Source organism: Scyliorhinus torazame, chromosome 10 (assembly GCF_047496885.1).
Source record: "Scyliorhinus torazame isolate Kashiwa2021f chromosome 10, sScyTor2.1, whole genome shotgun sequence".
In the NCBI taxonomy this organism is placed as follows: domain Eukaryota; kingdom Metazoa; phylum Chordata; class Chondrichthyes; order Carcharhiniformes; family Scyliorhinidae; genus Scyliorhinus; species Scyliorhinus torazame.
The window spans coordinates 192,961,288-192,977,345 of NC_092716.1; the positions used below are offsets into that span (position 1 = coordinate 192,961,288).

General features: G+C 51.3%; 1 protein-coding gene across 1 annotated transcript in view; it reads left to right on the forward strand.

The window, feature by feature from the left end:
• Positions 1–16,058, forward strand: part of LOC140384472 (ovochymase-2) — a 165,924-nt gene that overhangs the window by 11,063 nt on the left and 138,803 nt on the right. Inside the window, exon 2 of the mRNA XM_072466204.1 lies at positions 14,820–14,929. Coding sequence (XP_072322305.1) covers positions 14,820–14,929 — 110 coding nt within the window. The remainder of the gene's footprint in view (positions 1–14,819; positions 14,930–16,058) is intronic.

Consider the following 16,058-nt stretch of genomic DNA (forward strand, 5'->3'; position numbering starts at 1 on the left):
ACCGTGCTTGGCATGGGCTCTGTTGTAATTCGGTTAGATCGCACCCCTAGTCTAGTTGCTATTTCCTTCAACCAGTTGAGTCAGTAGTGGTGCTATCGAGCCACTCTTAGTGATGGACATTGAAGTCCCCCACCCAGAGTGCATGCTGTGCCCTTGCCAGTTTTCTCCAAGTGGTGGTCAACATGGTGGAGTAGATTCATCAGTGAGTGGCAGGTGTTAATCAGCAGGAGGTTTCCTTGCCCACATTTGATCTGATACCGTCAGACTTCATGAGGTCCAACGTAATTGATGAGGACGCCCAGGGCAACTCCCTTCCAACTGTACATCACTGTGCCGCCACCTGAGGTGCATCTGCCCTGTCGCTGAGATAGGACATACCCAGGGTTGTGATGATGGTGTCTGGGACATTGTTTGTGAGGTATGATTCCGTGAGTATGACTATGTCAGGTTGTTGCTTGAATAGTCTGTGGGAGACAGCTCTCCCAATTTTGGCACAAGCCCCAAATTATCATACGGAGCACTTTGCAAGCTCAACAAGGATAGCTTTGCCATTGTTGTTTCCAGTGTCTAGACCGTCTGGTTTCATTCTTTTTAGATATCCTAGCAGTTTGTCACAACTGAGTGGCTTGCTTGGCCATGTCAGAGGACAGTTAACCACAGTAACCATATTGCTGTCGGTCTGGAGTCACATGCCCACCAGACCAGCTAAGGACAGCAGATTTCCTCCTCTAAAGCACATTAGTGAACCAGATTTTATTTTTTTATTTGTTTCTGGGACGTGGGCATTGCTGGTCAGGGCAGCATTTAGTGCTCATCCCTAGTTGCCCTTCAGAAGGTCGTGGTGAACTGCCTTCTTGAACCATTGCAGTCTCTAGTGTATGTACACTCACTGTGCTGTTAGGGAGGATGTTACAGGATTTTGCCCCAATGACATTGAAGGAATGGCAATATATTTCCAAGTCAGGGTGGCGAGTGACTTGGAGGTGAATCTCCAAGTTGTGGTGTTCCCAGGTATCTGCTGCTCTTGTCCGATTAGATGGTAGCAGTCGTGGGTTTGGAAAGTGCTGTCTAAGGAACCTTGGTGAGTTACTGCAGTGCATCTTGTAGATGGTACACACGGCTGCCGCGGTTCGTCAGTGGTGGAGGGTTTGAATGGTTGTGGAAGGAGGAGCAATCAAGCGAGGTGCTTTTTGCTGGATGGTGTCGAGCTTCTTGAGTGTTGTTGGAGCAGCACTCATGCAGTCAAGGGGAGAGCATTCCATTACATTTCTGACTTGTGCCTTGTAGATGGTGGACACGCTTTGGGGGGGTGTTCAGGAGGTGAGTTACTCGCCGTAGGATTCCTAGCCTTTGACCTGCCCTGGTAGCCACAGTATCAATGTGGCTAATCCAGTTCAGTATCTGATCAATGGTAACCCCCAGGATGTTGATTGTTGGGGATTCAGCGATGGTAATGCCATTGAGTGTCACGGGGCAATAGTTCGATCCTCTCTTGTAGGAGATGGTCATTGCCTGAACCTTATGCAGTGCGAATGTAACTTGCCACTTGTCAGCCCAAGCCTGGATATTGTCCAGGTCTTGCTGCATTTGGGCATGGACTGCTTCATTATCTGAGGAGTAGATGGTGTTGAACATTGCGCAGTCATCCGCAAACATCCCCATTTCTGATCTTATGATGGAAGGGAGGTCATTGATGAAGCTGCTGAAGATGGTCGGGCCTAGGACTCTACCCTGAGGAACTCCTGCAGTGATGTCAAATAATTGAGATGATTGAACTCCAACCACCACAACTATCTTCCTTTGTGCCAGGTATGACTCCAACCAGCACTCCCGACTTTATACTACTGTGCTGCACCTCTGCTGGGTCTGTCCTGCCAATGAGACAGGACATACCAAGGAATGGTGATAGTGGTGTCTGGGACATTGTCTGTAATGTATGATTCTGTGAGTATAACTATATCAGACTGTTGCTTGACTCGTCTGTGAGACAGCTCTCCCAACTTTGGCACAAGCCCCCAGATGTTAGTAAGGAGGACTTTACAGGGTTGGCAGGGCTGGGTTTGCTGTTATTGCTTCCAGTGCTTGGTTCAGTGCTGAGTGGTCCATCCGGTTTCATTCCTTGTTCGTGTTTTCGTATTGAATACAACTGAGTGGCTTGTTAGGCCATTTCAGAGGGCATTTAAGAGTCAATAACATTGCTGTGGGCCTGAAGTCACATGTGGGCCAGGCCAGGTAAGGATGGCAGATTTGAACACATGTCCATAGCCTGGGCCTGTGGATTGCTAGCTCAGTGACATTACCAATATGTGACCCCCTTCCATTGCTGTGGTACCGTAGCACAGTGGTTAGCACTGTTGCTTCGCAGCTCCAGGGTCCCGAGTTCGATTCCTGCTTGGGTAACTGTCTGTGCGGAGTTTGCACGTTCTCCCCGTGTCTGCGTGGGTTTCCTCCAGGTGCTCCGGTTTCCTCCCACATGTCTTTAAAAGACGTGCTTGTTAGGTGAACTGGACGTTCTGAATTCTCCCTCAGTGTACCCGAAAATGTGCCAGAGTGTGGCGACTAGGGGCTTTTCACTGTAACTTCATTGCAGTGTTAATGTGAGCCTACTTGTGACAATAAAGATTATTATTATAATGAAAGTTGTGCAGAGTTTAAAATGGGAAGCCTATTTGCTGTTGCCTGTTTTGCATGAGTGGTCAAAATGTGTCCACCCCCTATATGTGTGACCTGTTGTGTTTAATGTTCTTGGCACTGATTTTTATAACAGCTGAAGTACAAACTGTACTTCATCAAGAGGTGGAAACTTAAACCATGACAACAGCATTCATTACATCAATTATGACATAAGACAACAAAATAATTGCCGTTAGATATTGCCTTTGATGTAGCAAACCACCCCAAGGCACTTCACAGGAGGATAAATCAAACAAAATTTGGCATGAGCCAAATAAGAAGATATTAGGACAGGTGACCAACTGATTGAGTGAAGGAGTTAGGTTTTAAGGAGCTCCTGGATTACATGCTGACGGATGTACCGCAGTTTGGGGCATTCTGCCGCAAAGGCTCAATGGAAAAAGGCCACTATCTAAGGAGCTCTCATCATAGTATAGCAAAGTGGTTGAAAACTAAGCAAAGCCCCTGGGATTGTACGCATGAGGGAATGTTTGACATGAAATGTAAATGTACACTGGAAATATAATCTGTAATGGCAAGTGTAATGAAGTGCCTGATGTACTGCTTCCCCAGTTTCATCACCACCACATTCCTCCACCACAGGAGCCTTCTCCTCTTTGCTAGAATTTCCATACTTTTTTTAAAATTTAGAGTACCCAATTCATTTTTTCCAATTAAGGGGCAATTTAGTGTGGCCAATCCACCTACCCTGCACATCTTTTGGGTTCTGGGGGCGAAACCCACGCAAACACGGGGAGAATGTGCAAACTCCACACGGACAGTGACCCAGAGCCTCGGCTACGTAGTGTGAAATGGAGTTATAGGCCCCGACCCTGAACGCATGTTCCCCCTCCCTCACTGCTCCAAGGCCCTGAAACGTTGCCTAGGGTTTTTTAGCTACTACGCTCAGTGGGTCCCCAACTATGCGGACAAGGCCCATCCCCTGACCCAATCTACAGGTTTTCCCCTGTTGATAGAGGCCCGCCAGGTCTTCAGCCACATCAAAGCAGACATTGCAAAAGCCATGATGCGCGCCATCGACGAGTCCCTCCCCTTTCAGGTCGAGAGCGATGCGTCCGACGTAGCTCTGGCGGCCACCCTCAACCAAGCGGGCAGACCCGTGGCCTTCTTCTCCCGCACCCTCCATGCTTTCGAAATCCGCCACTCCTCAGTCAAAAAGGAGGCCCAGGCCATAGTAGAAGCTGTGCGACATTGGAGGCATTACCTGGCCGGCAGGAGATTCACTCTCCTCACTGACCACCGGTTTTTATAATGCACAGCGGGGCAAGATAAAAAACGACAAGATCTTGCGGTGGAGGTTCGAACTCTCCACCTACAACTACGAGATCTTGTATTGTCCCGGGAAGCTCAACGAGCCTCCTGACGCCCTGTCCCGCGGCACATGTGCCACCGCACAAGTGGACCGCCTCCGAGCCCTCCACGAGGACCTCTGCCACCCGGGGGTCACTCGATTTTTCCACTTCATCAAGACCCGGAACCTACCCTACTCCATCGAGGAGGTCAGGACAGCCACCAGGGACTGCCAAATCTGCGCGGAGTGCAAACAACACTTCTACCGGCCAGAGAAAGCACACCTGATAAAGGCTTCCCGTCCCTTTGAACGCCTCAGCATGGTCTTCAAAGGCCCCCTCCCCTCCACCAACCGCAACACGTACTTCCTGAATGTGATTGACGAGTGCTCCCGGTTCCCATTCGCCATCCCCTGCCCCGACATGACGCAACCACCGTCATCAAGGCCCTCCATGGCATCTTTGCACTGTTTGGGTTCCCCGCTTACATACACAGTGATAGGGGGTCCTCCAGTATGAGCGACGAACTGCGTCAATTCTGCTCAGAAAGAGCATCGCCTCGAGCAGGACGACCAGTTACAACCCCCGGGGTAACGGACAGGTAGAGAGGGAGAATGGAACGGTCTGGAAGACCGTGCTACTGGCAGTACAGTCCAGGAACCTCCCAGTATCCCGCTGGCAAGAAGTCCTCCCGGATGCCCCCCACTCCATCTGTTCACTGCTTTGTGCGACCACCAATCAGACACCTCACGAATGTTTCCTTGTCTTGCCGAAGAAGTCCTCCTCGGGGACCTCGCTCCCAACCTGGCTGGCAGCGCCCGGACCCAACCTGCTCCGAAAACACGTGCAGGTGCACAAGTCGGACCCGTTGGTCGAGAGGGTCCATCTGCTCCATGCTAACCTCCAGTACGCCTACGCACACTCCAGCCACCAGTCCCACCCTCCCCTCCACCGCAGCACCTTACAGGAGGATCGGTCCTTCCGCCGCCCCCATCTAGGCCCCCCCACTCACCGACGCCCCCCGCAGGCGCTCCCTTCCCAGGTCAGCCGTTTTTCCCACCAGCGCCGTCTAGGGGTGACGAAGCTGCCATGGAGATCGAAGCCACGCTCCCGGAGTCACAGACGCCCGAGCCTCCACTGGAGTCACCACCAAAGCTCCAACGATCACAGAGGACGACCAGGGCCCCCGATCGACTGATTGCTTCATTTTAACTGTAATCTGTAAATATAAACCATCAAATGTACATAGCTGCCAGACTTGTAAATAGTTACTAAACACTGTACGGAGGTATTACGGTACCTCCATAACTAATTATACCATGTTGTTATGTTTTGTAGTTTCAGGCCACCACCCCCACCGGACTCTTTTTTTTTAACAGGGGGATGAATGTGGTATTATAGGTATTATGGTACCTGATAGGCTAAAGCACCATTGGTGGAAACTGTATGCTTTCTATTGGTTAGAGTGTATGATAGCTCCGCCCTGATAGGCGGGGTATAAGAACCCGTGCCGCCCCAGCAGCCCTCATTCTGTACCTGAGTTGCTGGGGGAAACATCTAGCTTATTAAAGCCTTCAGTTGGACTACAACCTCGCTTTAGTGGTCATTGATCATGCATCAGGAGTCTAAGGCTAGTGCGTTGGACCCCTCCCCATGAAGAGTTCTAGCTGGTCTGATACCCCTAAAGATTGCCACTTTCAGATGTGGCTCTACCCTCACATATTTACTTGAGATGACAGTTAAAAAAAAATGTACATATAAGAACAGGTGTCTAACGTGCAAAAACAGAACATGGCAAACAAAACAATTGTTCATAATTCCAGTCACTGGGGCTTGCGTCTGATCCGGGTTGACTGCCGGAGAGGTGGTGGCGGGGGCGACGGCGCCTTGATGGGCGAGGTTGCAGCCAGACTGGTGGCCTCATGGTTCGAGGTGCCAGGAGGTGGCACAATAACAGATGGAAACAACAAAGAATGTGATTGCGGGCTGGCAACTGCACGCAGGGCCCTCTGTTGCGCCACACAACAGAGCCATCAGTCATACGCACAATGTACGATCGAGGAGCAGCCTGTCGGACAACAACCGCTGGAGCTGACCAGCCTCCGTCAGGCAGCTGGATCCGGATCTTATCCGCCGGGGATAGCACAGGCAAATCAGTGGCATGAGTATCATATCCCTGCTTTTGCTGGTCCCTGAGCTTCTGCACCTTCTGCAGCACCGGGAGGTGATCCAGATCAGGCAAGTGTATGGCTGGAAGAGTCGTCCGCAGGTCCCTGTTCATCAGGAGTTGAGCCGGTGACATGCCGGTAGACAGAGGGGTCGCCCTGTATGCGAGCAGCGCAAAGTTGACGTCGGAAGCAGAATCTGCAGCCTTGCAGATGAGCTGCTTTACGATGTACACCCCTTTCTCAACCTTCCCGTTGGACTGCGGGTAGTGTGGGCTTGAAGTGACGTGATGAAACTGATATAACTGGGCAAATCTCGACCATTCCTGGCTGCTGAAGCAAGGACCATTGTCACTCATGACAGTGAGGGGAATACCATGCCTGGAGAACGTCTCCTTAAAGACCTTGATGATGGTCCTGGAGGTGAGGTCCAAGAGCTTCACAACCTCTGGGTAGTTGGAGAAGGAATCGACGATGAGCACATAGTCACGACCATTGACGTGAAAGAGGTCGATGCCCACCTTGGACCACGGGGAGGTCACAATCTCGTGCTGCTGAAGCGTCTCCTTACCCTGTGCTGGCAGGAAGCATTGACAGGTCGGACAGTTGAGAACCATGTTTGCGATATCCTGACTGATCCCAGGCCAGTAGACAGCTTGCCTGGCTCTGCGCCTGCACGTCTCGACACCCAGATGCCCCTTGCGTATCTGCCTGAGCACCAAGCTCTGGAGACTGCGCGGAATGACGATGCAATCCAGCTTTAGGAGGATGCCATCAACCACTGTGAGGTTGTCCTTCACATTAAAGAATTGGGGGCACTGCCCTTTCTGCCAGCCATCGGTGAGGTGGCGCATGACACGCTGCAGAAGCGGGTCCTTGGCTGTCTCATCGCGAATGTGGATCACCTTTTCATCCGATGCGGGGAGGTTGCTGGCCCACAGCTGCACCTGTGATTCGATCTGCTGGATGAATGCCGGGGGATCGGCAGGCAAGGTTATGGAGCGGGACAAGGCAGCCGCAATAATGAGCTCCTTGCCCGGTGTGTACACGAGCTCGAAGTCATACCATCTGAGCAGGAGGAAAATGCGCTGCAGCCAGGGTGTCATATCATTCAGCTCCTTGTGAATGATGTGGGCCAGAGGCCTGTGGTCCGTTTCGACGGTGAACGTCGGCAGGCCGTACACATAATCGTGGAACTTGAGGATTCCAGTAAGCAGGCCCAGGCATTCCTTTTCAATTTGGGCGTACCGCTGCTCGCTGGGCGTCATCGCCCGTGATGCGCAGGCAACCGGAGCCCAGGAGGAGGTGTCATCGCGCAGGAGCAACACAGCGCCGATGCCGTCCTGGCTCGCATCTGTCGAGATCTTTGTTTCCCTGTCAGGGTCAAAAGAAACCAACACAGGTGTAGTGGTGATCCTGGCTTTCAGCTCCAACCACTCTGCTTGATGAGCTGCCTGCCACTCAAAGGCAGGGGATTTCTTTACCAGGTGTCTGAAGGCCGTGGCGTGTGAGGCCAGATTCAGGATAAACTTGCCCAAGAAGATCACCATTCCTAGGAAGCACAGCACCGCCTTCTTAACTTCAGGGGTCTTCATGGCTTCCATGGCCTTGACCTTGTCTGTGTCCGGGCGCACACCCTGCTGAGATATCTGGTCACCCAAGAACTTCAGTGTTGTCAAAAGAGCACTTTGCCCTGTTCAGCTTGAGGCCATTGGCATGGACACGGCGAAATACCTGCTGGAGCCGAGAGATGTGCTCTTCGGGGGTAGTGGATAACGTCGTCCACATACACACGGACCCCTTCAATGCCCTCCATCATCTGCTCCATGATTCTATGGAAGATCTCCGAGGCCGAAACAATGCCGAACAGCATACGATTGTACCAGTACCTGCCAAACGATGTGTTGAAAGTGCAGAGCCTTCTGCTGGACTCATCCAGCTGGATTTGCCAGAACCCGTGTGATGCATCCAGCTTTGTCAAAAACCGGGCGTGCGCCATTTCACTTGTCAGTTCCTCCCGCTTCGGGATGGTAGTGTTCCCGCATGATATTCTGGTTTAGATCCTTGGGATCAATACAGATGCGCAGCTCCCCTGACGGTTTCTTTACACAGACCATCAAGCTGACCCAGTCAGCCGTTTCTGTGACTTTGGAGATAATGCCCTGGTCCTGAAGATTCTTCAACTGTGCCTTCAGGCGCTCCTGCAGTGGAGCCGGAACCTGGCGTGGAGCGTGGACCACAGGCGTGGCATCAGGCCGCAGCAGGATCTTGTAGCGATATGGCAGAGTGCCCATCCCGTCAAACATATCCGGATATTGAGTGAGGATGTCATCAATGACGGCTTGAAGATCCACGTTGGGGGAGGTCATTCTGTCAGCCCGCTGCACCAAGTTCAGCTGCTTGCATGCCTATGCACCGAGCAGGGAGGCCCTGTCTGGCTTGACAATTTCAAACCTGAGCCTCGCATGAATGCTCCTGTTGGAGACGAGCAGATGGCAGGATCCCAGTGCTGTGATGACGTTGCCGTCATAGTCCAGGAGCTGGCAGGCTGCTGGAAGGAGCTTGGGTTGCTTTTTGATGCGGTGGAAATCCGCCTGTGAAAGGAGATTGGCAGAAGCACCTGTGTCCAGCTTGAACTGGATAGAGCACTGATTAACTTGCATCACCGCACGCCATTCGTATGCAGAATCCACAGTGAGGATGGGCAGGCTTCGTGATGCTGTTGGCGAGGCATGTGCACGCATGGTGATGATGCCCACACGGTAGGGGGACTCCGGGCAATCGTCCTCCGTATCCGTGATACTGCCAGGATCTGAATCCTGTACTCCGTGCTGTACACTCCGAACGCGCCTGCGTGGAGTTGGGAGCACTGGCCCTTGACTGGTGGTGCAGACCTGCACACGGCTGCATAGTGTCCAGGCTTCCCGCAATTCAAACTGCGCCTGCCTCTTGCAGGGCAGTGTTTCTTTAAATGGGCGGTGCCACAGTTCGGGCACGTCATGACGTTGTTACGCTCCATGCGTCGTCGCACATGCGCAGTGCGGTCGGCAGACGTTCGCACCTGCGCAGTGTGTTGGCCGGACGCTTCAGTATCCCATTCACATCGCGCATGCGTGGGTCCCCGGGAAGAGCACGCAAAATGGTCGCTTTCAACAAGGCTGAGGCGCTGCATCCGAGCGATGGCCTTCACACTCTCTGCCTCGTGGGAGGCAGGTTTCTCAGTTTCAGCTGCTTTGTAGTGGGAATACTGATTTCTGGCGTGCTCATGCACCGTACACGTTTCGATCACGACTGACGGGGTCATATGTTTGATTTTCAAAAGCTGCTCCCTCAGCGGATCCGAGTGAACGCCAAAAACGATCTGATCCCTGATCATTGAGTCAGCAATGTCACCAAAGTTGCAGGATAGCGCTAGTGGACGGAGATTAGTTAGAAAGGAGTTGATAGATTTGTCTTTACCTTGTAAGCATTGCTGAAAAATATAGCGCTCGAAGATTTAATTGGTGTCCACTTCACAATGACTGTCAAACTTGTCCAGGATGGTCTGAAACTTTGTCTTGTCCTGGTCATCAGGGAAGTTGAACGAGTTAAAGATTTGGATGCCTTGATCCCACACAGTTGATAGGAGGAGCGCGATCTTCCTGGTATCAGACGCGCCCTCGAGATCTGAGGCTTCAATGTACAGCAGAAACCTTTGCTTGAAAGTCCGCCAGTTGGCACTGAGATTGCTGGAGGCCCGCAGCAGTTGAGGAGGCTAGATCTTCTCCATGGTGCCGGGATGCCTTTGTTGGTCGTCACGGAACAGATTGAGGTAAACCATCTAGATAAAGCAGACTACTGGTAATGCACGTTGAGATAACACGGGCTGCAACTGGATGCAGCTATAACTCAAGTAGACTCCAGACCTTGAGTTTAGTTCAACTCGATTTATTGAACCTGTCACACAGTTAGCACAGTTCTATGTGAGTTCGACACTCTGCTAACCTAGCTGTGATTTCTCTATCTAAACTGAATCAGACTAGCTCTTCTCCATGTGCTGGAGGTGTTACGTGATATATACACCGGACTCACTCTGTAGATGTCCCTAGTGGAAAAAGGCGAAGTGTGAGTGCCTCGTGCCTTTTATAGTGGGAAACTACCCCCAAGTGTTCTGCCTGCTGATTGGTTATGTCCTCTTCCCTGTGCTCATTAGCTGCCTGTCTGTGTCTCATTAAATGCCTGTCAGCATATCATGACACCATGCTGCCTTGTGGGTCCGAGACGTAGAGCAACAGGGTCATCCACATAGATTGAGACTCTATGCTCTCGGTCCCCTCTCTGGATCCCCTTTCAATTTTTTACTGTTCTGAGGGCGATCGCTAGCAACTCAATTGCCAGGGTGAATAGGAGCGGGGACAGCAGGCATCACTACCTTGTGCCTCTGTGCAGCTGGAAGTATTTAGAGCTGGTGGCGTTGGTCTGTATCTCATCATGGGGGCGTTGTACAGGCGTTTCACCCAGGAGGTGAACCCTGTTCCCAGCCCGAACCTCTTTATTACCTCTATGAGGTACTTCCACTCGGCTCTGTCGAAGGCCTTTTCTGCATCTAGGGAGATGATCACCTCTGGTATTCTATCCCCGGATGGGGTCATTATCCCGTTCAGCAAGTGCCTGACGTTCGCTGTTCGCTGCTTACCCTTAACAAAGCCCGTCTGGTCTTCTGAAATCACCTCCGGTACACAGTTCTCCAGTCGCTTGGGCAGGATTTTTGCCAGCATTTTCACATCTACATTGAGCAGCGAGATGGGTTTGTATGACCCGCATTCGGTCGGGTCTTTGTCTTTCTTAGGTATCAGCGAGATTATAATTATAATCTTTGTTAGTGTCACAAGTAGGCTTACATTAACACTGCAATGAAGTTACTGTGAAAAGTGTGCCTTCTGTTAGCGTTGGAGGTAGCGTGTCCCTTGCTAGAAAATCTGTAAACATCTCCCGCAAGTGCGGGACCAGTTCCCGCAAATGTTTTGTAGAGGTCCGCTGGGAATCCGTCCGATCCTGGCGCTTTCCCCGCCTGCATAGAGCTAATGCTCTCCATGACTTTTCCCAGTTCTAGCAGTGCTTTCAGCCCCCTCCTTCCCCTACGACTGGCATGTCCAGTCCATTGAGGAACTGTTTCATCCCTGAGTCACCTTCAGGGGGGTTCAGAAGTATACAGTCCCCAGTAGGAGGCCTTGAATGCTTCATTAACGTCTTCCAGCTCGGCTACCAGTCTGCCGTTGTTGTCCCTAACCTGCACTGTTTCCCTCGTGGCTGCCTGCTTTCTCAGCTTGTGAGCCAGCAGGCGGCTGGCTTTTTCTCCGTGTTCGTAAAGGTCCCCCATGTCTGGCGGAGTTGGTGCACTGCTTTCCTGGGGCATAGCAGGTTAAAGTCCATTTGCAGATTTTTCGTCTCAGCCAGAAGCTCTATGGTCGGGGGTCTCGGAGTACCGTCTGTCTACCTCCAATATGGAGTTGACCAGTTGTTGCCTAGCCCCCCTCTCTTCCCTGTCTCTGCGCGCTTTGTATAGAATGATCTCGCCTCTGATCACAGCCTTCAGCGCCTCCCAGAATTTGGAGGATGAGATCTCCCCATTCTGATAGTGGTAATATACCCGTGCATGGCCTGTGATATTTTCCCACAGAAGGCCTTGTCGGCCAGGAGGGCCATGTCCAATCTCCATTGGGGGCGTTGGGCACGGCCTGCCTCCAGCCTCACATCCATGTAGTGTGGAGAGCTGTCGGAGATTATGGTCGCGGAGTATTTCTCTCTTACTATCCCTGGAAACACCGATTACCCCACTGCAAAGAAGTTGATATGGGTATAAACCCTATCTATCTGTGAGAAGAATGAGAACTCCTTCTCCCCTTGATGCGTTAACCTCCACGGACCACTGCCCCCATCTGCTCCATAAACGCAGCTAGCTCTTTTGCTGTGTTTGATGTCTTCTCCGTTTTTGGGTTTGACCTGTCCCTCAGAGGATCCTGAACACAGTTAAAGATCATGATTAATCGGTGAGTATTTATGTTGGGGATTTCCGCCATGGTCTTTTTTAAACTGCCTGTCGTCCCAGTTGGGAGCGTACACATTCACCAGGACCACTGGTGCCCCTTCCAGGACACTGCTGACCATGACATACCATCCCCTGGGTCAGTAACCATCCTCGTCACGCTAAATGCCGTCCTCTTACAAAGCAGTATGGCTACCCCTCTAGCTCTCGTCCCGTACCATGAACAGCAAGTCTGTCCCACCCATCCCTTTCTTATCCTCAGTTGGTCCCTCTCCCTCAGTTGTGTCTCTTGGAAGAAGACTATGTCGGTTTTCATACTTTTTGGGTGGGCGAAGATGTTCCAGGTGGCTATTGTGACGGGTAGGGGTTTCTGTCCCCCCCCCCCCCCCCCCCCCCCCCCCCCCCCCCGCCCCTCCTGCGGGATCAACCATACTTACCTTGTGGATGTGCCTCTGCACTCTGGGATTTCACTTTGTTAGGAGGTCATCCAAAATGACCGCAGTCATGTACTCATGATGAGGCCGTGCCGCTGTGCTCTGGGATTTCCCTTTGTCCAGGGGCAATCTAACATGACTACCAACTATGTGGATGCCATGTGGGTGAGCCCTTGCACTCTGGGGTTTCCCTTTGTTTGGGGACCCTCCAAAGTGGCTGTTTGCGGTGCCATTTTGTTCCTTGCTACCTTGTGTGGCCTGTTGCAGCCAACCAAGAGCCCTTCCCCACCTTGTCCCTGATGTGTTGGGTATGCCGGGTCTGTGAGGACTGTGTTTACTGCAGCAGTGAGAGAGACAGGCTTCCAACACTTGAAGAAATGCAACTCGATTTTATTGAACTCTTAACTATCATACATACTTTAGCTGTGGGTTGACACTATGCTGACTTGACTGGAGACCTGAGGCTAACCTGACCAGACTATCTTACTACCACATGGTGTATGTGCTAGTTGCTGCTCACGGGCTCTGACTGTCTCAGAGGCTGGATCCCAAGAGAGCGGGAAAACTAGTGCCCTCTGGCTTTATAGTGGTCGTGTCCTGTCTAGTGATTGACTGTTATGTTCTGTGTGTTCACTGGTCATCCTGTGTGTCAATCATTGCCTGTCTGTGCACCATCATATACCTGTGTGTATATTATGACAGTCCCTTTGTTCCCCCTATGGTCCTGCTTCTCACCCCTTCTCCTACCTTCCCTTCCCCACTAGTACCTCCCCCTCTGTTCTCAACCCCCCATCTACCCCCTTAACTATCCCCCTGTTGGTGGTGTACAACCCCCCCCCCCCCCCCCCCCATCGCCAGGCGCTCTCTCCACGGTGGGAGATATGCTGCGCCCCCCCTCACTCATACCTCCTGGTGCTTGCTTTCCCGGTAGTGTGGTGGCCCACCTCCTGGGGCCGACCCGACACCCTCTTTCATCTGCTGCTTTTATTCCCCCCCTGTCTCTTCCTCACCCTCTCCTGTGCTCTGCTGCCCTCGCTCCTTCCTTTCTATAGACTGGTTCCCAGGTTCAGAATGAGCTGGTACAGTGCCACGCAAATTGTCCTTTAACATTTTCCACATCTCATCGTTGCCTCCGCTGCTGTTTACCTATTCCGTTCTTTTGGACGAACTCATCTGCATTCGTAGGGGTTGTGAAATAGTGCTCCCTGCCCTATATCGTGACCTGGCTGGGTACAGCATCCCAAACTTCATTTCGCTTCTGTACAGGACCCCTTCACTTTATTGAACTCTGCCTGGCGCTTTTCCAGCTCCGCCCCAATATCCTGCTATATCGTGATCCTGTGTCCCTCCCAGTTGCAGGCCTTCATTTGCCTGGCCCAGAATAGGATTCTCTCCCGGTCTTGGTTCCGATGTAATTTGGTGATGATCACCCTCGGCTGCTCCCCAGCTTTGGGTTTTGTCTGGAGAGACCTGTGGACCCTGTCGATCTGTGGTGGGTTGGGGAAGCTGTCCCTCCCCACCAGGTTTCTCAGCACCTGGCCCACATAGCCTGTTGTGTGTCCTGCCTTGGTTCCCTCTGGCATGCCCACTATCCTGAGGTTTTGGTGCCTCGCCCATTCTCGACCGTTATCCTGGTCCTCAATATTTTCAGTTAGCTGGTCTCCCTCTCTCGAGTGTGGCTGGGGACACCCCGCCTCATGGGTCCGCCGATCCGCTCGCTTGCTTCTCCTGTCCTTTGCTGCTGCTTTTGGCCTCTTTGTGGTCTCTGGAGCTACTGCTACCTGGCATCTCTCCTTGTCTGTGGGTTGATCCGATTGTTGCCGGCTAATTTCAGTCAGAAGCGCTTCTTTTCTAGTTCTCCGGAGGAAAGCCATATTTTGTGCGTCCGCTCAGCACTTCCCCATCACCCAAAGTCCCTGAAATAACTGATCAGACTACCCCACTCCACCCCAGTCCACTCATGCCCGTCGTTCTCGGACTAACACGCTGCCCACGCCCTCAATGTCATTCAAACCCTGTAATGTACCTTTACAAATTTTATGAATAAAGTATAGTTTTGAAAAGAAAGCATGAGCCTGTTTATAATAAATGGGCTAGCAGTGCCATTCAAATAGCTGAGAGAGGAATAACATAAAATGTGTTTAAGGAGCTAGGGCTCTTCCAAATTACAAACATACTGAAATTAACTGTTCTTATCTCTTCTCTTTCTAAGTTTTTAAGTGTGGCATTCATCCTGCACAGGGAGGGGTCCCGTTTTTGCTGAGCATGTGGAATCGTATTGTTGGGGGCAAGGAGTCAGAGCCTGGAGCACATCCTTGGCAGGTAGAGTATATTGTGTCCTAGGGTCAATGTTAGACATGATCGATGAAATCCATGAGCTCTAAATGCGACAATGTGGTCTCTAGCCTGAGTCTGAGTCAATAATTACCGGTGGAGGTACCTCGAGAGGTTCTTTAACAGTTACAAGTGACATGATCGCACGTTCAGTGAGCCAATACTTGAATGCTTCCAGCCACAGAGGTACCACACACTCAGTTTGCCTGGCGTTGTTGAATTATTGATAACACATTGTCAGTGTGTATGAAAAGGTACAGAGCGTACTGAGATCAATCATGGAGGAGGGGAAGAGAAGGCTAAAGTTTGCATTCTAGAAAGAAGGAAGTTGAAACAGGGACAGAAGTCAACCATTCAGGGCGGCACGGTGGCGCAGTGGTTAGTACTGCTGCCTCACGCCGCCAAGGACCCGGGTTCGATCCTAGCCCCGGGTCACTGTCCATGTGGAGTTTGCACATTCTCCCCGTGCCTGCGTGGATCTCACCCAACAACCCAAAAAGATGTGCAGGGTAGGTGAATTGGCCACGCTAAATTGTCCCTTAATTAGAAAAAAATAATTGGGGACCCTAAAAAAATGTATTAAAAAAAAGAAGTCAACCATTCGACCCATTGAAACTTTTCCTGTTAGCAATAGAAAGAGTATTGTTTTAATTCCCTATGCCTTAGTATCCTTGTATTAGGTAAACTTCATTGAAGCATGTGGAATACACAGTGGTGTAGGTAAGATAAACTCAAAGTATTACTTCACCGTAAACTAAAAAAATGGGAACACAAGATGCAAGTTTTAAAATATGAAAAGTAAAACTAAAATGGTGATTGGGAAGATTGGGGCGGCATGGTCGCACAGTGGTTAACACTGCTGCCTCACAACATCAGGGACCTGGGTTTGATTCCAACCTTGGGTGACTATCTGTGTGGAGTTTTCACGTTCACCCCGTACCTGCGGGGATTTCCTCTCGGTGTTCCAGTTTCCTCCCATAGTCCAAAGATGTGCAGGTTAGGTGGATTGGCCATGTTAAATTGACACTTAGTGTCCAAATGTTGGGTGGGGTTACAGGGATGGGCTTGGGCCGTGGTAGGGTGCTCTTTCAGATGGCGGTGTAGACTCGAATGGCTG